Below are 22745 nucleotides of genomic sequence, written 5' to 3'. Positions count from 1 at the left end.
AAAGGAACCCAGGTGCCCAGAATTTACTTTAAAAAGCCACATAGGACTGGTGGCTTCCAAAGAGGGTTATTCTAACCACCTCATCCTGCGGCTGCCTCCACAAAGGAACCAGAAGAGGCCCAGGAAGCTGGCCTCAGTGAACCAGGTGAGCCTCTGTCTGCCACTGGGAGCTTCAGAGAATGACGTGGGCATGGCCTCTTCAGTCCTGGGCTTTGGCCCCGGCAGGGAATCCAAGTGGCCTAGCACAGTTCTTGGAGAGGCCCTGGAGGACTGTTTCTGGATTAACTGATCTCACTGGGAAAAGATCTTGTTTATTACTTGTTGGCTTATCCAATGCTCGGCTCAAAACCTACTATCCTCACGAAGCCAAGGCCAGTAGCACCATCTTCTGCCCCTGAACTCTCCCAGTAACTCTTGTCCGTTTTACTCTTTTGGCTGTTGAACATGTGACAGTTAATAATAATTAACTGTCTTCTTAAGAGTATGTCCCCAGGAGACTAGCGGTTCCTTTCAGGGGAGGGCCAGGTCTCATTCTGGCGTGTATAGCCAGTGACTGTACGCGGTGTGTACTGGGTTCTCAAAGATGCTCGTTGCTCAGGGGAAGCTTTAAGAGAAAGTTTCTGAGCACACCTCACACAGTCTTGATGCTTCTGTACATTTACATAGGGCCAAAGATGGAAATGGACTGACTCAATGGTCGTGAGTTTGAGCAAGTCCTGGGAGATGGTGAAGGACAGGGAAGCCTGGTGTGCTGCAGCCCACTGGGTCCCAAAGAGTTGGACGCAACTGAGCGACTAAACAACAAAGACAGAAAGCTTCGAAAATATGATGGCGTCCTACCTTAATAACCTTGTCAGTTCCCGAAGTCAGTAACCATCCTCTGGTCGCATCAAAGTGCACGTGCACGATGTTATGTTTACTGTCGTGGAAGGTCGCGGTGGGCGCGCGTCTGGAGGGAGCAAAGGAAGTTTCCAGGAGTGAAAGGCAGAGTATATAAATGAAGATCTAGAGTGACTTTAAGCTCTAATTTTTAGTCAAATGGCTCAAATGACCTTGCTGTTAAGAGATGCTCCTCAGAGCTACTTTTATTTCCTGGGGATGAAAAGAGTGAAAAGATTCTTAGACTGTCCAAAATGGTCAAGAGATGATGAAGCTTCTTTAGAAAGTTTTTGGAGAAATTTGTTACTCTGATTGAGTCTATGAGATTCTCTACCTGTGCTGTTAACAAATCTTTAAAATAAAATAATCCATCATGCTTTTGCTAAGTTTGATCTCAGAAGGACTTGCTGATAAAAGTCTACTTTGGTCTATTTAATTTTAAAAAATGCACACTTGTTAAAATGCCTAAGACACTATTACTTTCATCTAAGGGCTATTTCCTCTTTCTCTTCTTTACCCTGGTATAAATGTAGACTCGGGTTTTTCTGTGGCATTCTAATGCTTTAACAAGTAAAACAATATATAAACAAACACTGTTACTTGCTTTTTATTTTTTCAAGCTGTGCGTTTTTTTTAGTAAGAAAGCTGGTAACTGCCTAGATGCTCTAGAAGCAATACAAAATGCAGCCACGGGGAAGAGGCAGAAGAACCAGTGATGTGGGACAGAGACATAGGGGATTAGGCTGCAGTTTTCTAATCATGTTTCAAGTTCCCACTCCTCAGCAGTGGGCTCTCTGAAGACAGCTGTTAATTGCTCAATCTGGAGAACAGATCTTCAGTATCCTAAAAATGGTGATTGCTTTAAAATATGTAGAATTAAGGAATTAGGTTTAATCTGTAGTCACTTAGACCCTCTGGATCTGTGTCTTTAATGAAGAATTCAATGGGAATATGCCTAAAGTCTCTTGCAGCTCCCTAATTTAATGAGAAGCACTCTTTTATTAATTTCATCACATATGATGAGCAGAAAATAATCAATGAACATAAATGCTTACTTATGCAAGGGCATCTTAATTTATACTTGCTGTGACTAAATAAGAATAAAAAAAACACATACATTAACATGAGGGTTATCTGCAAGAGAATGCTTTATTAACTTGCCAAGAATTTCCTCTAAATGCTGACCTCCTCAAGTGCATCTGAAATATGTTTCTATTTATATGCAGCTTTTAGGACATCCATCTAGTACTTAAAATGATTTTACTACATTATATGGGGGGGGGGGGGTGCAGTGAGAATTGGGTAGACAAGTCCCCAATGAGATTCTAATTCACTAAAAGGGACACTTGGTGAAGAACACTGTTTACATGGAGGGCAGTTTGCAACAGCTAACATTAAAAAGATAACATGGGGTCTTTCCGGGCAATCCAGTGGTTAAAACTCTGAGCATCCAATGGAAGGGGCTAGGGGTCAATACCTGGTTGGGAAACTAACAACCTACATGCTGTGCAGCATGGCCAAGAGAATTTAAAAATTTTTAAAGAAAGAAAAGAAAAAGACAACATGGATCTTCACTCCCTACAACCACCCCCCCCACCCCCCGCCAAAAAAAAGCACTGTAATCTCAGGTCCTGGGTTATTGGGCAAGACCAACCAGCAAGATTCTGCAGCTGGGCATTGGTGGTACAAAACTTCGAAGAAGAGACTTGGCTCTTTCTGGAAAATAAAACCTCTGGAGCCCATGGGCTTATTCGCTCCTGCAAAGATACCAGCTCGGGCTAAAAGTGAAGCTCGAAGCTCGGGCTCCTGTACTCCTGGGCAATTCTCCAGTAAATGAGCAGGCAGAGGATTTGCTCCAAGAACATCTATTTTCAATGCACAAACCCCTGGGATTGACAACAGCACAGAGATGATTTCTCAGCGCTGCACTCTCTCCTCTTGCCTCACAAGGGGACATCACCTCCTGGTGGAAAGGAGGGCTTTGCCCACCTGCCACGGTCCGTTTTGGAAACCACCAGGAACCAGGGTGCCAGGTCGTGGCTGCGGGGCTCGGAGCAGCGTTCGGATCGCACTCGCCCCTTAACCCTGAAAATTCTGCAGACTGCTAGGACTTACTCCTCATCTGTGATGGCCTCGTGGCAGCTGTCGCACACCCTCACTTCAAACTCGAAGCCCATCAGCGGGATCGGGGAGCGCTTGGAGCTGCACTTGCCGCAGACCGCCTTCCCGCACTTGCGGCAGTGGTGCTGGAGGGAGGAGAAAACGTGCTCACTGCGCCTGCGTGCCGCCGCCGCGCCTGGTACGCCCAGGTGTGACCCACAGCCTCCAGGTGCGGATGGCCAACGGGAGGCCCCCAGCGCACTGGAAGCACGTGCCAGGTGTCTTCTTTTTGGATTCTGTTTACTCAGAATGAGGACTGTTTAGGAGGTAAATCTGACTGTGCCACGGCCCCGAGCGCCCCTTTCCCCAGTCTTGGTCCTTTCCAGTTATCATCAATGTGAACCAGAGGACCCATCCTGCAGTCAGGTTATCTTAAGGGTGTCGGGTGGACGGAGGGTTTACGGAGGAAGTGCCACCTCCAGAGATCACCTGTTCGGTGAAGAACTGGGATGAAATCAGGCTCAATTCACTGTCTACATGTTGGCGGTGCTCAAGCTGGGTGACTGGCATTTGATTTCCCCGGCAGGGGGTGGGGGTGGGGGGTGGGGGGCAGACCAAACTCAACCAGAGAATCAGGCTGAAAATGCTGTCTTATAAGTAGATCTAAATAACTAAAACTAAGACGGAAGGAACAAAAGTGAAATTAAAGAGAAATAAGTATCACTTACATAATTTCATGGTTTGGTACCATTTGAGCTAAGCTCGGCCTCTCTAATTTTAAGGTATGTTTCACTAGATGCCACTAGAATTCTAAAATCATATCTCTTAACTACTGGGAACAAGTCACTACAGAAGCTAAATCCAGTAGGAATGAGCTTCAGTAGAGAAAGGGAATAAATTTTGCACAAAGCAACTCCAAGAGAATAACTTACCCCCATCACAGCTCCCACCCAGGGATGCTATTTCTCCAAGATCACAAGGTAAAGTTATTTCTATGTGATAACATTTTGATGAAGCAAGCATATCACCCACCTGTCTCAGGCCAATTTTCTTACTGTCCCACATTTGCTTGAAGTTCCAGAAAAAAGGCTGATCGCACTTTTGGCAGGAATCACTGTCCAACCATTCAGGGGTCTTGCCAAATAAAGCACACAACAGGTGACAGTGAGAAGCAGTGAGGATCATGGAAGCAGCCACACCGCTGAAACTTACATGGTCAAGATGTGTCTCTAAGAAACATGTGATTTCTCAATCATTTAAAAACTATTTACTGAATGCCTCGTGATGTGTCAGGTCCTGGGGATGCAGTGGGGAAGAAAAAGAATTTAACACCATGGAGCTTATAATATGAGGGAAGATGAAACATGACAATCATATTAGCAGCAGTTATTATTTGAAACAGTAGATCAAAGCCAGAGAAAGAGAAGCACAGAGAGCTATGAGAACAGGATGATCCAGGGTGGGGCTCAGGATTTATCTCTGACAAATGATGACAAGTTGAGATCTGGGGATGGATGACAGGAGACCAGGCATACGGGGCTGAGAGCGGGGCAGGATGGCTGGAGCGCAGGGTGGGGGTGGGGAGAGCAGGGCTGGAGGTGGGAGAGGGTGTAAAGGGCTGAGGCTGGAGGGGTTGGATGTAGGGGCCACACCACAGACAGCTATGTTGGTTTAGGACTTTATCTCATAGTCTCTGATCATATGCAATTATCTCATACTCTCTGATCATATACAATTATATTCTCTCTGTGTACAATTATATACATCTGCTTATTACACTGGCATGCAGCTACATGTGCTGGGGGGACAGGACCTGACCACAGCGGGTATTCAGAGAAGCACTAGTCCGTTGTCATGTCAGAGTCAGCAGGGTCAGTCTATTTCCCTACCTTTATTTTTTATTTTAAAAAGAATCCTTATATTCTTTTGTAAAAATTTACTTTATTTATTTTTGGGTGCACTGGGTCTTCATTGCTTTGCACAGGCATTCTCTAGTTGCAGCGAGCAGGGGCCGCTCTCTTGTTGCTGAGCACGGACTCTAGGGCTTCAGTAGTTGTGACTCACCAGCCCTAGAGCGCAGACTCAATAGTTGAGGCGCACGGGCTTAGCTGCCCCATGGCATGTGGAATCTTCCAAGACCAGGAATTGAACCTGGGGAAGTTCTCCCCTAGCTTTAAGCAGAAACAAACCTAAAGCTGTATATTTTCTCAGGAGGAAAAAAAAAGAAAGTAAAAAGATGACACTTTAAGTAAGTTTATTTATTTTATTAAAACTGAGGAAAAGAGACTTCCCTGGTGGTCCAGTAGTTAAGACACTGAGCTTCCAATACAGGGGGCCTGAGTCATATCCCTGATCAGGGAAGTAGGATCCCACACGCTGTATGGCACGACCGAAAAAATTAAAAATGCAGAGTGCAATGACAAGGGTACAGAAAGAATGATAATACAATAAAAAAAAAAAAAAACCCAAAAACTGAGGGAAAGAAGTAAGTCTCGATTTGCCTGGTAATTTTCATGCTCTAATTCATGTAAAGACAGATCAACAAAATAATACAAAGTTTCTTAGCTGAAGACAACAGTTTACCCCCAGAAGACTTATCTATGTTGTGATTTTTTGGAACAGTTATGATGTAGGAAAATAAGGAAGATTTACAACACACACACACCCCCCCATGTTTTACAAGGAAGCATGCAGGTTTCGGATGTGTATAAAACACGTTAGCGGGCGTCTAAGAGGAGGGAACTGACAGTAGGGCTCTGAAAGGGGGGAAAAAATCAGCATGTGTAGTACGATTCTCTTTTTTGTCAAAAAAAGAAAAATCTAACATGTGTATCTGCAGAGAAAAATGTAAGAAGGGATGTTTGCCAGTATGTGAAGGGTGATACTTTTGGGTGGTGATATCATGGATGAGCTTCCCCGGTGGCGGAGCTGTCAAGAATCCGCTAGATTCTTCAGTCCCTGGGTTGGGAAGGTCCCCTGGAGAAGGAAATGGCAACCCATTCCAGTATTCTTGCCTGGGAAATCCCATGGACAGAGAAGCCTGGGTGGGTTATAGTCCATGGGGTTGCAATAGCTGGGATATGACTTAGCGACTCAGCAACAACCCTGAGTAACTGACATTCTCTTTGTTAACGAGCACTGTAATTTTCCTACAAAGAACGTGTATTATGTATACTTAAAAAAATAATAAAATTGTGAGAAATCCGATTTCGTTAAATGTATAAACACACGTTTAACCTACATCAAGATGTCAAACAGATCTGTGTTCAGCTACTCAGGGCCTTCCCCCACCTGCCCGCCCTCTGGCTGCCACCCCATCCGCTCCGCACGCATTGCTCTGCACGCCACCACTCCCGCTCGCTTGGTCTTTGCTCCTGGTGTTTCTTGTCTTGGTCAGAGTGCGCTCACTCTCTCCTGCCACAAACCCTTCACTGGAAGGCGAGCTGATGGTGACAAGCCCCAGCTCTGATGCTCTAACTCCTATCAACTGTGGTTGATTTATTTCTACCATCGAATCGTTTTCTGAAGCTTTCCCCTCCATGTCTTTTCTTCCAGAAAGGCTCCCACCCCTTCGGGGCAGTGACAGTTTCATTACCTTCCTGAGCTGAGCGCCGCATGGCACCTATCACAATTGGAAAGCAGCCCCGGATACACCTGGGAGGCTGCACGTTTATCATATATGACACTGCGAAAAATAGGTGCAACCGTCGCCACCGCTCAGTTAGAGCTTTCAATCACTTGAGAAGATTTACAATAGTCAACAAGTACCAAGTGCCCGCACATCTGCATGTCAAAAGGCATCACTGGAGCAAGGTGGCTCCAAGGACTGCCCACCGACCGGCCGCCTGGCTTCCTTCTCTGCAGAGTGCACTGGTAGCCTCCGTGGACTGCTGTCTGTCGAGGGCAGAGGCTGTGTGCACACAGGGAGATGAGCCCAGCGGCTCCCCTGCCCGGGTCTGGTCGGTCAGTCAGGCCTGGGAAGAAGCCTGGATACACTGGGCGTGACTGTCCCCCACCCAAAGCAGGCCGCCATGCACCTGGCTGGCACACTGTCTGTATGCCAATGGGGCCAAACTGTATTTTCAAAAGCAATATTCCACAATTCCCCACTTCCTGACTGAAAGGATCATTTTAATTAGTTACTAATAGAACTCCTGTGGATTTACGGTTTGAGCAAATCAAGCTTCAATCTTCTTAAGCATTTAATTACTGGCATTTGAAAGGCACGGCATTGTGGGTAACAGCAACGACTCTCTTGAAATGAGATTGGGGTGAGGCTGTGGAAAGAATTTGGGAAATGGCCTTGGTCTAATTTTTATTTTTTGTCTAATTTTTAAAGTGTTGCTCTTCTAATTCTTGTATCCTGTGAGGACACATTAGAATACACATGGTCAAAGGGAAAATTTACCCAGCATTATTCTAGGGAAATGAGAAAATGGTTAACTTCAAAGTACTTGTCAAAGGGGACGTTCAGTAAACAAACCAGATGTTATGATGCTGAACGATGAAAAAGCAAATACATTGAAAAAAGAATGTTATGGTGAAACTGGCAAAATTTATGTTCTGTAGATTTTATCTCAATAAGAAATTGTGTAAATAGTAAATGAAAAAAAAGAAAAAAGAATGTCATGACAAAACTTAAATAAATGCTTAAAAATGACACTGTATATATCTGGAGAACTGTTTAGAATGTGACTCATAAACACAAAAAAATTATTTCTAATATTTCTATTAATACCAAACTAGGATTCTTCATCAAATACCACTTCTCACACAGCAGCCGTCATTTCCCCCAATAACATTAAAGGACCAAGTGGTCTGCTTTCATAGCTCACTTTATACCAAAGGGCTGTAAATACCTGAGAATAAATGTTTCTTCTCCTCTGAACTTGTGCTGTAAATGGTGCAGTAGATCTGAAGTCTTAACAGCCTAGTCTCAGTCTCCTGACACATCTCCACTGCATGAGTATTACGTGCCACTTTGTGAGCGGCTTATAGAAGGAAGCTCCTTTCATACTAGAATTGTATTTTATTCTACTATTATTGTTTTTCTGATTTTCTGACACAACATGTCTTATTTTCCTGGTTTTCTCAAAAAAAAAAAAAAAAGTGGGCCTCCCTGATGGTTTAGTGGTAAAGAATCTGCCTGCCCATGTAGGAGACAGGGGTTCGATCCCTGGTCCAGGAACATTCCACATGCGGCCGAGCCACTAAGCCCCTGTGTGCACAACCACTGAGCCTGTGCTCTCGAGCCCAAGTGCTGCAGCCTCGGAAGCCTGAGTGCCCTAAAGCCCGCGCTCCGCAACAAGAGAAGCCACTGCAATGAGAAGCCCACACACCACAACTAGAGAGTAGCCCCAGCTAGCCGCAACTACAGAAAAGCTTATACAGCAACAAAGACCCAGCACAACCGAAAAAAAAAAGAAAGTGAGTAGGAGGGGAGGCTGAGGCGTTTCTCAGCAGAGTCGGAGGTGCAGAGCCCAGCCCAGTGGCCACGGAGGGGTGGCTCGAGCCATCTGTGAACCTACCTCCTGCCGCTCCACGTCCATGTTCCAGACCACGATCCCGCCATCACCGCCACAGGAGATGAGCTGCCGCGTGTGCTGTGCGTAGGACAGGGCCTGGACCTTGTCACTGCCGAAGAAGCAAGAGTCAGTGACGGTTCCGAGGGCAGGGAGAGCCCCGAGGGCAGGAAGCCTGGCGTGACTCACGTGCAGGCTCGCCCCCGAGTGCCCCCAAGAGCAAACCTTGGAGACTGGAATGGAATGGTCCACACGCTAACGTCGGGAGAGTACTCAAGACCTTCAGCATTTAAAGTAAGTCAAGATGCTCGTTTAATAATTAGCGATGTTGAACATCTTTTCATGTGCCTGTTGGCCGGAGAAATGCCTACTTAGGTCTTCTGCTATTAGGATAGGGTTTTTTGTTTGGATTTTTTTGGATAGGGTTGTTTGTTTTCTGATGTTGCGTTCTCTGAGGTTTTTGTATATTTGGGAAATGAAGCCTCTGTTGATTGCATCTTTTGCAAATATTTTCTTCCGTTCCATAGGCTGTCCTTCCGTTTTGCTGATGGCTTCCTTTACTGTGCAAAAGCTTGTAAATTTGATTAGGTCCATCTGCTTATTTTTGCTTTCATTTCTTTTGCCTTGGGACACTAACTGAGAAAATACTGCTCTGATTTATGTCCAAAGGGGCACGTGGAGAAGGGATAAATTGTGATTATGGGATTAGCAGATACACACCACTACATATAAAATAAACAACAAGGATTTACTGTATAGCAGATGGAATATATATATATATATATATATATATGTTCTTCCCTAGTGGTTCAGTGGCAAAGAACCTGCTGGCCAACAAAGGAGATGCCGCTTTGATCCCTGGGTTGGGAAGATCCCCTGGAGAAGGAAATGGCAACCCACTCCAGTATTCTTGCCAGGGAAATCTTATGGACAGAGGAGCCTTGTGGGCTAATGTCCACGTGGTTGCAAAAGGGTAGAACACAACTTATCAACTAAACAACAACAAATATATGTATATGTATAACTGGATCACTTTGCTGGGTATCTAAAACTAACTCAACATGGTAAATCAACCATAGGTCAAATTTTTAAAATGCTCATGTGAGATGCTAAGGCCCCAAGAAGAGGCGGTCTCTGTCAGTTACCAACACTTCAGGAAAAAAGTGGTTGAACTGCTTAAAATCTTACTGGTTCCTTAACTGATCAATTAAATAAAACCTGTGCCACCTGTCCGTGTTAACAGTTGTAAGGTCATCAGGCACCTGGAGCCAGGTAACCTGTGCTGCCCGAGGTGCAAGGCGCCAGCTCGGCTCCCAGGGTGAACCCACAGCAGCAACAGGCCTGAGCTCACTGAGCGTCTCTCTCTAGTTCTCATGCCCTCTTTCCTCAGTTTGTGTCTTCTTTTTCTTTCTGGTTGGGACACGACTGACGAGTTATTCCCTCCTGGTGGGGAATCCAGTTTAAGGGTCTGACAATGTGGTGACCACCGACAAAAGATGGTAGAGACCTACCCCACCTAGTGAGAGAAAGAACGGGGAGTCTGGTTTCTTGGCAGGTTTTGTTTGAATGTTCTTGTTTTGAGCTCAGATTAATGGAGAGTTCTGTGCTCACTGGGAAGGGGAGTGATTCTGTGAAATCTGGATTGGTGACTGTGTGTGTGTGTGTTTGTGTTTACTTCTGACTTGTGGCTCCAGTTGTAGGACTGAAGCTGTTACGCTCTGCGTGTCTGTGTCTGAAATTCAGGGGGTCTTTACATCTTGTGTATGGAACGCTTTTCTATTTTTAAAGGTGTCAACACATTAGATTATGGTACCTGTTAAATTATAAGCACTTGCTTATAAAGATAAGCAAATGTTTATATAAACTGAATATTCCTGAACTTCACAGAAAACAAGGAAATTAACCCCTAAAGCTTTAATTTACTAGGCTTAAAAATAAAAATTATTTTACAGAAAATACTATCTAACTCAGTGATATTTTAAGACTCCCAAGTTCACAAAACTAAGGTTAACTCTTTGGCAAATAAGAGTAGTGTGATGAGTTTCAAAACACAGCCATGTCTATTTCTGGATTTATTAATGTTAAATATAATGCAAATGTACATTTTGTTTTACTCGGGTTGATTTCTTCTAAAGTTACATAAGATAAATGGTCAAATCAGCTAATATTATGCCTATATAACATTTAAGATTATGAAAAATAAGTGGGTTCAATTAAATAATGTTTCTGATAAACTTTAGATAACAATTACGTTTTGTAGCATACCAACTTAAAGATAATTCCCAAGATCTTTGGGTAACTTACAATGGAATCATAGTAAGTTGAGCTAATTAATAGTCACTAGACACCTACCCTGTGGAAGATGAAATTCCAATATTTTGGCCACGTCATGCGAAGAGTTGACTCATTAGAAAAAACCCTGATGCTGGGAGGGATTGGGGGCAGGAGGAGAAGGGGACAACAGAGGATGAAATGGCTGGATGGCATCACCGACTCAATGGGCATGAGTTTGAGTAAACTCCGGGAGTTGGTGATGGACAGGGAGGCTTGGTGTGCTGTGATTCATGGGGTCACGAAGAGTCGGACACGACTGAGCAACTGAACTGAACTGAGACCCCTACACTAGATAATTTCTTTCTTTTTTAAAAAAATTAATCTATTTATTTTTGGCTGCATCAGGTCATAGGGTATTCAGAGTCTTTCCTTGGAGCATTCAGGCTTCTCTCCGGTTATGGCTTGAGGGCTCAGTAGACCTTTGGCATGTGGGATCTTAGTTCACCCACTAGGGATTGAACTTGCGTCCACTGCTTTAGAAGGTGGACTCTTAACCACTGAATCACCAGGGAAGTCTTGATCATTTCTAAATAAGTTACTGAAATTTCTACTGTAAAGCATAATATTTAAGATTATATGTTTGCTTATTTTTATGTGCTATAAAGAGACTAACTTAGGCACATGTGTGCTCAGCCACGCCCAGCTCTTTTTGACCCCATGGACTGAAGCCCTGCCAGGCTCCTCTGTCCATGGAATTTTCCAGGCAAGAATACTGGAGCAGGTTGCCATTTCCTACTTCCTAACCCAGGGATCAAACCCCCATCTCCTGCATCTTTTGCATTGGCAGGGGGATTCTTTACCACTGCGCCACCTGGGAAGCCCAACATAACTTAGATGAGTCATGTCAAATGAACATATTCCTTTCTTTTACCACTTTGGTGGTTTAGTCGCTAAGTCACGTCCAACTCTTGCGACCCCGTGGACTGTAGCCTGCCAGGCTCCTCTGCCCATGGGATTCTCCAGGCAAGAATACTGGAGGGGGTTGCCATTCTCTTCTCCAGGGGATCTTCCTGACCCAGGAAATGAACCCGGGTCTCCTGCATTGCAGGCAGATTCCTTACCAACTGAGCTATGAGGGATGTAAAAGTGATTGCCGTAGAAGCTGACGTCACATGTTTCATGAGCTGTGCTAAGATGCTCCCTATGATGGAAAGTTCTCAATTATCCATATCCTCTGTCCTCCCAGTCTTCTCTACAAAATAAGTTAGTTACTTTGGTTAATTGCTAGAATTAAAATGGGTGGCTGAGACAGTGCCAGGTGCAATGATGAGAAGGAAATACAACTGTGTCTGTGTTTTTGTTTGGGGGAGGGAAAAAAAATGAGAGTAGTTTTAAAGCAGTGGTTCTCAAACTTTTTAGTCTCAGGACCCCTTTACATTCTCAAGTCTTATTTGAGGACACCAAAGTTCTTTAGTTTAAGTGAGTGGTAACTATCAATATAACTGGCCTGATGGTAACTATCAATATAACTGACCACCTAAATGCAAAGAGCTGACTCATTGGAAAAGACCCTGATGCTGGGAAAGACTGAAGGCAGAAGGAGAAGAGGGCGACAGAGGATAAGATGGGTGGATGGCATCACTGATTCAGTGGATATGATCTTGGGCAAACTCTGGGAGATGGTGAGGGACAGGGAAGCATGGCATGCTGCGGTCTGTGGAGTCTCAAAGAGTTGGACATGACTTGGCAACTGAACGACAACTATCAATATACGTGAAATCAGTCTGAGAAATTTTAAAACTATTGATCCATCTGAAAACAGCAATGATGAATCCATTCCCTTTTAACCAAATAATATATATTTGGGGGAAAATGTATTTTCCAAAACAAAATATTCTGAAGGCAAAATGGCATTGTTTAATATCTGTGCAAGTCTTTCTAATGTCTGGCTTAGCAGGAGAGAGCCAGACACTCATCTCTTTCTGTGGGCATTATGATGTTGTTCATGTAGCCTCTGGAAAACTCCATTTTATACTTTTGAGAGAGCTTGAATGAAAAAGGCAATTTTAAAGTAAAATATAAATTTGTTCCAGAGTATCAAAGAGGAGAATAAAGGACAAACATGGAAAGTGAATTTTGCTTACTATGGTTTATAATACTTGGGAGTCTTAAAAAAAAAAAGCTGCAAAATACATTATAATCTTGGTATAGTTCCCTTGGTTTTGATCGCTTGCTTCCTTAGTTTGCTGATTAATGCCTTGGACTACAATGCAAAAGGATATTCCTTACCTTCTATGGAATCTGCCTAGCTAGCAGAGATTTTATCTCACCAAAATCCTTTTCAGAGCTTTATGCTGATTTGAAAAGTTCTTGATTATTTAAGGACTGAAATGAAGAACAAGGGCCCTCATTTGTAAAAAGAGCTAAATTCTTTAAGACGGTGTTGCTTTCTGTATTTATTTCCCAAGTCTTCTTACCCTGATTATATAGATAGCCAAGTATTGTTTTTTTAGGCACCTGTGCTCCTATCTTAAGTATCTAAAGATAAGTATCCTCTGACAATAATTTTGGTTTTGCCTTCCCAGCTTGAGCCCTATATTTGGGGGGAAAATTGTTTAGGATATTTTTTACACCTAAAACATTTGAGATTTCCTAGAGGGTTCTGGAAAATCACAGAGATCTGTTTCCTTTGCCTCATAAAAATAGAGATGGTATTAAAAAAATCACATTTGTTTACTGTGTTACTATTTTAAGAGTTGCAAAAGTTGTCAGATCAGAGAAGATGCTTAGTCTTCCCTAGGTTAAGTCAGTATAGCTAAAAGATTATTAATATATTCCTGAGATTGTATATTACATGCCAAGACCCTAGAGCTTTATCAGTGTTTTCACTGTCCACAATATGCTTTTACCTTCAGGGGAAACACTGATCAATTGCTCAGGAAATAGTTATGTAGGGAATATCAATAGAGAATCTCACTCTTCTCAATTCTGATATTATTTATCACAGTATAAAATTACCCATTAAGTTTCTATAATCTATAGGTAAATTTGTATTATTCTGATGTTTGCCTGAAGGCTTTGTCACAAGCTACAGGCCAGAAGGGACAAGCTCAGAGTTTCATGGAAAAGGATTCTGTGCACCAGGTACTTTTAAATACTGGCATTTTAAAGACCCTTAGGCAAAGAGTACTAGACTGACATAACTTAGTCTGTAAACTGGGTTAGTGGACTGAGTCAGGATTTCCTTGGATTTCAGGACTCTTTTTAGTCTGGATGTAGATGGATTTACAAATGCAGACTGCTAAACCAACACCCAGCAGAACAAGAATTAACAACACAGGACCGAATGAACTGAAGAGGGAAATTTTACCTCATTACTTGTCTAGAATGCTGTTGCTGTTGTTTTAACATTATACTTTTTGGATCTATGAGGATGCCTTTTCTCTTACTTTTTAGGCTGTCTCTAACCTACAATTTAGTAAAGTCTGCTTTGGCAAGCTAAATCTAAACACTTAAGAATAATATCCAATTCTCAGAAACTCCCTAGAATTCAGAAACTGTTACTGAGTCACCTGGATTTTCATGGCAATATAGTTATTTCACAGGTTTAATTAGAATCTATCCACAGGATATCATTGGGCAACCAAGCCCTTACCTACCAGGTCATAGGAGAGAATGGTGTGCACTGAATCAGTTATGAGCAGCCTCTTCAGGAACTAAGGGGGCCAATTCCTTGGGAAGTGGTCCCCCTTCCCGAAAGGAAAACCGGTCCTGTACCTGGCTTGCAGGGTCCTGGCATTACAGGTGTTAAGAAAGCTTCCAGGATAGGAAACTATCAAATGCAGAAAATCTCAAAGAATTCAACCAAATTTATAAGTATTACAGGTGAAAACTGGTGATTTTCTTGGGCTTGTTTTCCTAGCCATGGAATAGCAGATGACAGAGGCTCTGAAAAGTCCAACCCAAGATTCCTTATAAAAACTTTTGTAAATTTCATGGGCTTAATAGTTGCTTAATACCATACAGCTCCATATTTGCAAAGCCAACTAAGATGGCCTATAGGTTAATTAATACTCTTACAACACCAATGTAAATGATGAGGTCAAACTTTGTGAGGCCAGCTGTTTTTCTGTGACCAGGAATAATCTTACTATTATGATTACAGGAGAAAAGAGGGGAGGATCTCTCAGATTAAAAACTTGGAAATGGTTAAAAAGAGATTACTGGGTATCTTTTTCAATAGAATATCAGGTGTAATCTGACACACCCTTCTGTGTTTTCTGCCTCTGTGGGAGTCAGTTATTATCTTCAATTCTACTATTTTATAACTCTGTAAACTGTAGGAAACTGAGAGTATTGCAAATGAATCTTATCCAGTGAAGATGTAATGAATCCCCATGCCTGGCTCCTCCCATGGAAGAAGTCAGTTGTGAAAATACAAATACATTTCAGCACTCTCCATTGCCTCTGAATGTTTCTACTCTTTAAATTTCCCTTTGAGCTGGTTGTAACATCTTACTAGTTCCTTTATGAATTAATGACTAATATAAAATCTTTCACAAAAAAACAAAGTCAATTTTCTATCTCTCCTGGTTGTGATTAATGCTTCATACATTTCAGGGTATGGACTGATGCCATTGTGACATTCAGGGGCAAGAAGGAAAATCCATCTAGTTGAACAGACTCATAACCACCCAGTGATCTGAACTACAATTCATTTGTTAAGGCACCTCGATACATATCAATGATCTTGCAAAACCAAATAAGCTACAGAAAGAACTGCTTTGCCACTCATAGCTGGCAGCAACATTCAGCAAGAGATACATAATTTATGGGACTCCAGTCCTGTTAATATTCCAACACAGAAGAACACAATGATGAATGCTGGATCCCAAGCCTTGTAATAAAGCTGCTCCGGGGCTTCTTGATTTAAGGATTCAAAATACAACCACCTTACAGTTAAAAACAAGATGAGGGAACATTCCCAGGTTTACAGATCCAGGGTGATAGAAGAGTGAAAGATACCTTCCTCTTGCAGTCATGTTTCATCTGGCATCATGGTAGCCTTTATACTAGAAAGCATCTTAAAACTGGTTATTATTTCAACAATGAGCATTCTGTGGACTGCACTGCAAATGCTCTTATGAGTGTATAAAGACCCCATTTTGTTAAAAAAAAAAAAAAAAGAATTACAAGATGGTGACAGCAGAGCATTAAACCAAGGGTGGGGCCCTTTTAAGCATGAGGGCTTGTGTGACTGCATACGTCACGTGCCCGTGAAGCTGGTCCTGTGTCTAATGCTTCTAAAGGGAAAAGGGTAGCAAAGTCTTCATCTTCTCTATAGGAGCAGATTTTCAGACACAGGCTAACATCTACCTAAATGTCAGCTTAGGTCCTCTTCCATCTCTGAAGAGTAGGGGGTGGTGCTTAAATGTATAGCAAAGAAATGAAACTGTCCAAAGTATGGGAAGTCTCAGCCCACTTGGTGAAATCTGATCAGCTATGCATCTACTTCCAAAAATCTCAGGCTCTTAGATTTGAAACTCCCACCTTCATGAGTTTTCCAAACCTCCAAGGACCAGAGGGGTGGCTTCCCTGAGGGCTCAGTCAGTAAAGAACCTGCTTGCCAATGAAGGAGACTCAGGTTCAGGATCCCTGGGTTGGGAAGATCCCCTGGAGAACGGAATGGCAATCCATTCCAGCATTCTTGCCTGGAGAATCCCATGGACAGAGGAGCCTGGCAGGCTACAGTCATGGGGTCGCAAGAGTTGGACAAGACTTAGCGATTAAACCACCACCACCACAATGAGAGAGAAACAGTCTGAAAGCTTGATTTATGGATTATTATCATTTTTCTTAACAAGAATTATGTTAACAAATGTCACTAATTTCCCCTTAATCTTGTGCTGATTTTACATGCATTATATTATTGACGGTTTTTGACAATCTTTGAGGGCTTTTCGTTCATATTACACTTATGTTAGAGATGAGGAAACTGAGGGTCAGAGAGATGAGGTGCCTTGTCCAAACCTACAGAGCCTGCAGCTGAAGAGCTGCCTCATACACAGCCTGGCCTGGCTGTGAGGTTCTCAGTCACCACACTATACAGAAGAGAGAACTCTACCCTCTGTGAGAACTTTTTTTTTCCTGTGAGAACGCTAGTTGCTAATACTTTGATCTATTATGTGTTTAGCTAAATAGTTAAAAATAGAAAAGATATCTCTTTCCATCGCCCCTAATAACTCTCCACAGTGACAGTGAGAAGCGCTTCTAAATCTCAGATGGGCACGGAGAGAAAGCTTTCATACCTATTCATCCTTGAGCTCCTCCCCCAAACCCAGAAGAAGCTGAAGTCGAGAATGTTACTTTCTTTCGTGACTTCGATACAAGAGAAAAGCACAAATCCTCCCAGTGTGCATTTATTGATGAATTGCCTATTGCTTTACCAAAAGATTCTGAGAAGGCTGATCACAAAAGTCTTCCTGTGGTAAGAGTATCAAAAGAGAAACCCTACTGGGATTGTGGAAAGAGGACACAAAGACACAGGCCATGCATGCCACGGGTCGTGGCTGTGACAGAGCCTCAGGCAGCCTGGGTATCCCAGTCTTGGTGGGGAAATCCACCACAAGGGACCACGCACACCTTTGCCTCTGCTTCATTTTTAATTTTATTTTATTATCCCTGGTGACTCAGCTGGTAAAAGAACCTGCCTGCCAATGCAGGAGACATAAGAGATGCAGGTTCAATCCCTGGGTTGGGAAGATCCCCTGGAGAAGGAAATGGCAACCCACTCCAGTATTCTTGCCTGGAGAATCCCAAGGACAGAGGAGCCTAGCAGGCTACAGTCCATGGGGTCACAAAGAGTCGGACACGACTGAGCACACATACACATGTTTTAAAAGCTGCTTAACACACGGTCTAGCCCCCAGTGTTGGCTCACTGTTATGAAGGAACTTTATTAAATTTATTTCTTGGCTTCAAAGCATGTGGGATCTTAGTTCCCTGACCACAAACTGAACCCAGGCCCCTTGCATTGGAAGCATGGAGTCTTAATTACTGAACCGCCAGGCAAGTTCCTTACATGTGCTTCAAATCAAGTTACCACTAAATTAAATTGCTAGCAAGTCTCAGAGACCTAAGAAAACACTATTAGAAAGAAAAAATGTGATCATAAAGCTGGTTATGAAATGATAGATACTATAGAAGAATATAAAAAGTCCAAGTCTCCTGATCAGATTTGACAAAGTGGGCCTGGGACAATAAATGTCCAGGTTTATGCTTCGATCATATCCATCTAACTGGTAACTGATTCTCAAAAAAATGTAACTGGTCCCTGAAAGTGGAAAACCTTGTCTCTGCCTTCCTTCCACAGAGCTTGCACACAATTCATGTCTCACTTGCTCCAGGAAGTGCGAGCACCAAAACGCTTCAAATGCAGATGATACTGTGCTAGAGAAGTGTACTTTCTTAGCTTTTTTCCCTTGGACTTGGAGACATCTTCACTGTCATCAATCACTTACTTGTGCTAAAGCTCTCTCTGCTTTGATGGGATTTTTTTACACATCAAATCAAACTGGCTACATAAATGTCATGCTACCCCATGGAAGGACGGTGTGAAAGCTCAGAACCCGGGACGGAAGCCACGGGGAGCTGTCCCTCCACACCACGGCTGGACATTTCTAGAAGAGGGGAAGGGAGTCTCCCCACCACAAGGGGCGGGGGGCCTCAGGTTCCGTCTGCTCTCCCTGGTGCCTGAACTCAAGGATTTGGTCCACGAATTGGAACTCGGGCGGCCAACGGTCACCCTGAGGGAAGGTAGGGAAATGCGGAACTGTAGGAGAGCAAGGGGCAGCCTCAGACCTAAGCAGGAAGTCTTTGCTTTCTGAAGTAGAATGGTGACAGAAAACACCGTGGGGCATGGTGGGGACCATATGTTATTCAATGTTCACAATGTTTCTTCCCCCAGGGCCTAGCACAGACTACAAGAAAGGTTCTAGAAGCTTCCTCCACTGGACTGATCTGGGAGTCCTAAGCTACCAACTTTGGGGTCTTTGAGGATGGAAGTTCTATGCGTGCGTGTGTGCTAAGTCACTTCAGTCGTGTCCAACTCTTTGCGACCCTATGAACTGTAACCCGCCAGGCTCCTCTGTCCATGGGATTCTCCAGGGAAGAATACTGGAGTGTATTGCCATGCCTTCCTCCAGGGGATCTTCTCAACCCAGGGATCAAATCTATGTCTCATGTCTCCTGCATTGGTACGTGGGTTCTTTACCACTAGCACAACCTGGGAAGCCCACAAGCTCAGTATTTTCATTAAAAAAAAAAAAATGGTATCTGACCTCCCTCTTTCACAGGGTTATTATAAGATTAAACTGAGGTGTCTGTGTGTTCTGAAAGCTCCTTGACAAAATAAATATTAGGTGCTACTCAAACATAACAATCACTGATCCAGTGTTCAAGTTCCAGGGCAAAGGAATGGATGCTGTGAACGTGGGCCTTATCCTTCCTGCCGCTCGTCCTGGCCCCTTCTTTCCAGCACCTTCTCTATGAACCCCATCCCCCTCCTGTCAGTGGTTCCGGTGCTCCCCTCCGCCCGGCTCAAGTGTCAGACCTGCTCTCACAGAGTGAAGTCAGTGACACTGAGGAAGCTCATCTCGCCTACTTCGGTGACAACAGGGTAACCCCTCTGAGGTGACTGGTGACAAGGAGCCCCTCACACACTTTACCTTATTACTAAATTTAAATTAAATAAGCATCAAGCCAAGGCCTTCCTATTCCTGTCCAAGGCACTTCTGCCTGGCAGCTCTGGATCTCACCAGCCTGCCCGCCCCACCAAGGTGTGATATCCTATGAGGGTGGACTCCAGGATGGACATCAGGGTGGACTCCAAGGATAGTCTGCTTTATTTTCTAAAAGTCCAAGCCAGTATGTCTTAGAGACTGGAAGACCTATTCGTTTCGGTTTCACTCTTCCGGGACTGAGAGACTCCTATCTCTACTTGATAGCCTTTTCCTTTCTTACCCAACTGGAAGGTTTCCCAGCACGTTTTGCCTGAGGACACACCGCACCCAGAGATGCTGGTGGTGAGAACTGACCCTTGCCCTTCCAGCAGTCTTTGTGAACCATTGTGTAAAAATAAAGCTAGTTATGAGCTAATCTGGATGAGTCCAACAAGTATTACTGATCTTCATTCTAAGCCTGTGTTTTATTTCTCTGAAGGAGCCCAAATTGCGGGAATTACTTGGCAGATTAAATAATAACCGTGTGTTGTGAAACAAGGCTTCCCAGGTGGCACAGAGGTAAAGGACCCGCCTGACAATGCAGGAGACACAGGAGACTCGGGTTCGATCCCTGGGTGGGGAAGATGCCCTTGAGAAGGGAATGGCAACCTACTCCAGTATTCTTCCGTGGGGTCTCAAAGATTCCACCATGACTGAACCCATTGCGAGGGACGGCTGTATTTGACTTTTCTTTTTCTTCACTTACATGGATGATGTCAATTCCTTCTATGTGACCTCTGTATGCGTCCCTTTGTCACGGAGAGAAACAGCAGGGAACAATTCCTTTAATGACCTGGTACTGAGGTCCAAGTGGCTCCACAAGCCAGGGGTAGCCTCAGACAACTGATCTGTTCTCTCATGTGGGACAGAAGGGCTTAATAGCTATATCTCTAAAACTGAACTCTAACACAAAAAATAATGGTCTGTGCATAGGCCCTCTAAAATCGAATTGTGTGTGTGTATGCTCATTCGTGTCTGGCTCTTTGCAATCCTATGGACTGTAGCCTGCCAGGCTCCTCGGTCCATGGGATTCTCCAAGCAGGAATACTGGAGTGGGTTGCCAATTCCTACCCCAGGGGATCTTCCACGCTCAGGGATCAAACCTGTGGCTCCTGGCACTGGCAGGCGGATTCTTTACCACTGAACGACGTGGAAAGCCCCAAATTGAATTAGCTCATACTTAATAACTCCAAATCATAAATTTAACTACTTAGGAGAAATTCACTTGCTTTTAAGAGTTTGTTTTTTTTTTTTTGAGGGGGACCATTTTTAAAGTCCTTACTGAATTTGTTACAATACTGCTTCTGTTTTTATGCTTTGGCTTTTTGGCCATGAGGCAAGTAGTATCTCATCCCCTCAGCCAGGACAGAACCCATAGCCCTGGTGTTGGAAGGCAAAGCCTTAACCACTGGACTTCCAGGGAAGTCCCAGGAGAAGTTTTTAAAACTAGTGTTTCCAGACAGATCTGTAGGCAGAGCTAATGCCACTTAAAACCAGCCAGTTCAGGGAAGTTGATATTAGAGTCATCTTTAATATGTCTGGAAACTTTAAAAGTTAAAAACAATTCAGATTAACTTTAGAGTTCTAAAGCAGACAGAAGATTCTTTCCAGCCACAGGATCAGGCTTGGCCTCCAGGCACTGTGGGCGGCACAAGTAGGATGAATCAGTGAGGTTTGAGGGTCCCAGGAGAGTTGCCCAGGAAGCTTGTGACGACACAGACACCCTTAGCTCCAGACCAGTGAGGATCTCAGAGGACAGGGCCCAGGCATCTGCTTCGCAGTTCCCTTGGTGATTTCTTGTGCAGGCAAAGTGTCAGAACTGCTCCCAGGAAAAGCACTAAGCTTTTCTCTGCCGTTCCCCTTGGCCTCCTGAAATCCACCCCGTAAGGAAGAACAGTCTGATATGAATTAAATTCTCAGTAACTGTCTGGGGAAGGACAGAATGTACTAGGTGAGGATATTATCGCTCCCTTTCTCCTTCAGCTGCCAGTAATCTTCAGCCACATTTGAACTCAATTACAGAAATTTGTAGGACTTCGTGGCTTGCATTTTGAAGTTCTTTTTTCCCCCTTACTCTCAAACATTTACTCTTATGGTCTTCTCCCTGGTTCTCCTTTTTACCTTTTACTTCTTCTCTGGCATTATTTTATTTTATGGCTTTTTTGTAAGCACTCTCAAATCCTCTGTGAACTAAAATAGGGTATAAATAAATAAACATACTTCCGTACAGATATAAATCAAAGTGGCCATTTGCGTCCCTGCCATGGTACTCCCACGCTCAGCTCTAGGCACGGAGACTGGCCTGCATGCCTTTGTTCTAGCTTTCAGCCCGGAGTCTTCTCCCAGAGTTCTTTGTAAAAACACCAGCAGGGAATCCCCTGGCGGTGGTTCAGTGGTTAGGACTACGAGCTTTCACTGCTGAGGGCGCAGGTTCCATTCCTGGTTGGGGAACTAAGATCCTGCGAGCCGAGAAGTACAGCCAAAAATAAAAGCATAAAATAAGATAAAAAAAAAAAAAAGCACCAGCAGCCTTACTTGTGTCCTTGGAGCTCGATGGCTGTTCCTTTTCTCCCACCAATGTCCCACATGATGACGGAGTGATCGGAGCTCCCTGAGAACAACACCCGCTGGACAGGGTCCCAACAGAGAGCAGTCACCCCACCTAAGAACAGACAGGGCTGGACATTAGGCATGAAGCGACAACACTATTCATCAATAAGTTGTGAGAGCAAGAGAGTTCAGATCTACTGCAGCTCCTGGCACACAATGCACTTTTGTTGAAAAGAACAAGTTAAGTCCCCAAGGAGGAAAAAAAAAAAAAAACTGGCCCCAAGAATAAAAGTCCCACGCTTTGCACATCTTTCCCTCCAGACTTAATATACCATAAAATCAAACACTGTAAAGACTAAAGGGAAATGAAAAAGGCAATTAATTGACCTTCAAAAAAAAAAAAGACATGGTTCTAAGCCTGGAAAATATTGCACTGTCCAGAAATATTAACCAAATTTTTTCAAGCTGCTGTTGTCCACCCCTCACCCGGCCAACAGGAGATGAGAAGTAAATGGGGTTTGTAAAAATTCAATTAGATTTTTCATTCTTTAATTTAAAAGTGCAATAATTGTTTTCTTTTCCTTTTTAAATTAATTTTTATTGGAATATAGTTTCTTACCATGATATTTTTGTTTAAAAA

General features: G+C 43.5%; 2 protein-coding genes across 2 annotated transcripts in view; one reads left to right on the top strand and one right to left on the bottom strand.

The window, feature by feature from the left end:
- Nucleotides 1-6931, top strand: part of DHRS12 (dehydrogenase/reductase 12) — a 57819-nt gene extending 50888 nt beyond the window's left edge. Inside the window, exon 9 of the mRNA XM_061133285.1 lies at nucleotides 6535-6931. Within this exon, the coding sequence (XP_060989268.1) occupies nucleotides 6535-6587 (53 nt within the window). The 3' untranslated portion in view covers nucleotides 6588-6931. The remainder of the gene's footprint in view (nucleotides 1-6534) is intronic.
- WDFY2 (WD repeat and FYVE domain containing 2) overlaps nucleotides 1-22745 on the bottom strand; it is a 184354-nt gene that overhangs the window by 7534 nt on the left and 154075 nt on the right. The window contains exons 7-11 of the mRNA XM_061133282.1: nucleotides 22091-22217; nucleotides 8508-8613; nucleotides 4012-4113; nucleotides 2995-3125; nucleotides 841-949 (exon numbers count right to left, since the gene is read on the bottom strand). Of these exons, the coding sequence (XP_060989265.1) occupies nucleotides 841-949; nucleotides 2995-3125; nucleotides 4012-4113; nucleotides 8508-8613; nucleotides 22091-22217 (575 nt within the window). The remainder of the gene's footprint in view (nucleotides 1-840; nucleotides 950-2994; nucleotides 3126-4011; nucleotides 4114-8507; nucleotides 8614-22090; nucleotides 22218-22745) is intronic.

Source organism: Dama dama, chromosome 30 (assembly GCF_033118175.1).
Source record: "Dama dama isolate Ldn47 chromosome 30, ASM3311817v1, whole genome shotgun sequence".
Classification (NCBI taxonomy): Eukaryota; Metazoa; Chordata; class Mammalia; order Artiodactyla; family Cervidae; genus Dama; species Dama dama.
The sequence above is the reverse complement of the archived record's forward strand: the minus strand, read 5'-3'. Positions and strand labels throughout refer to the sequence as shown.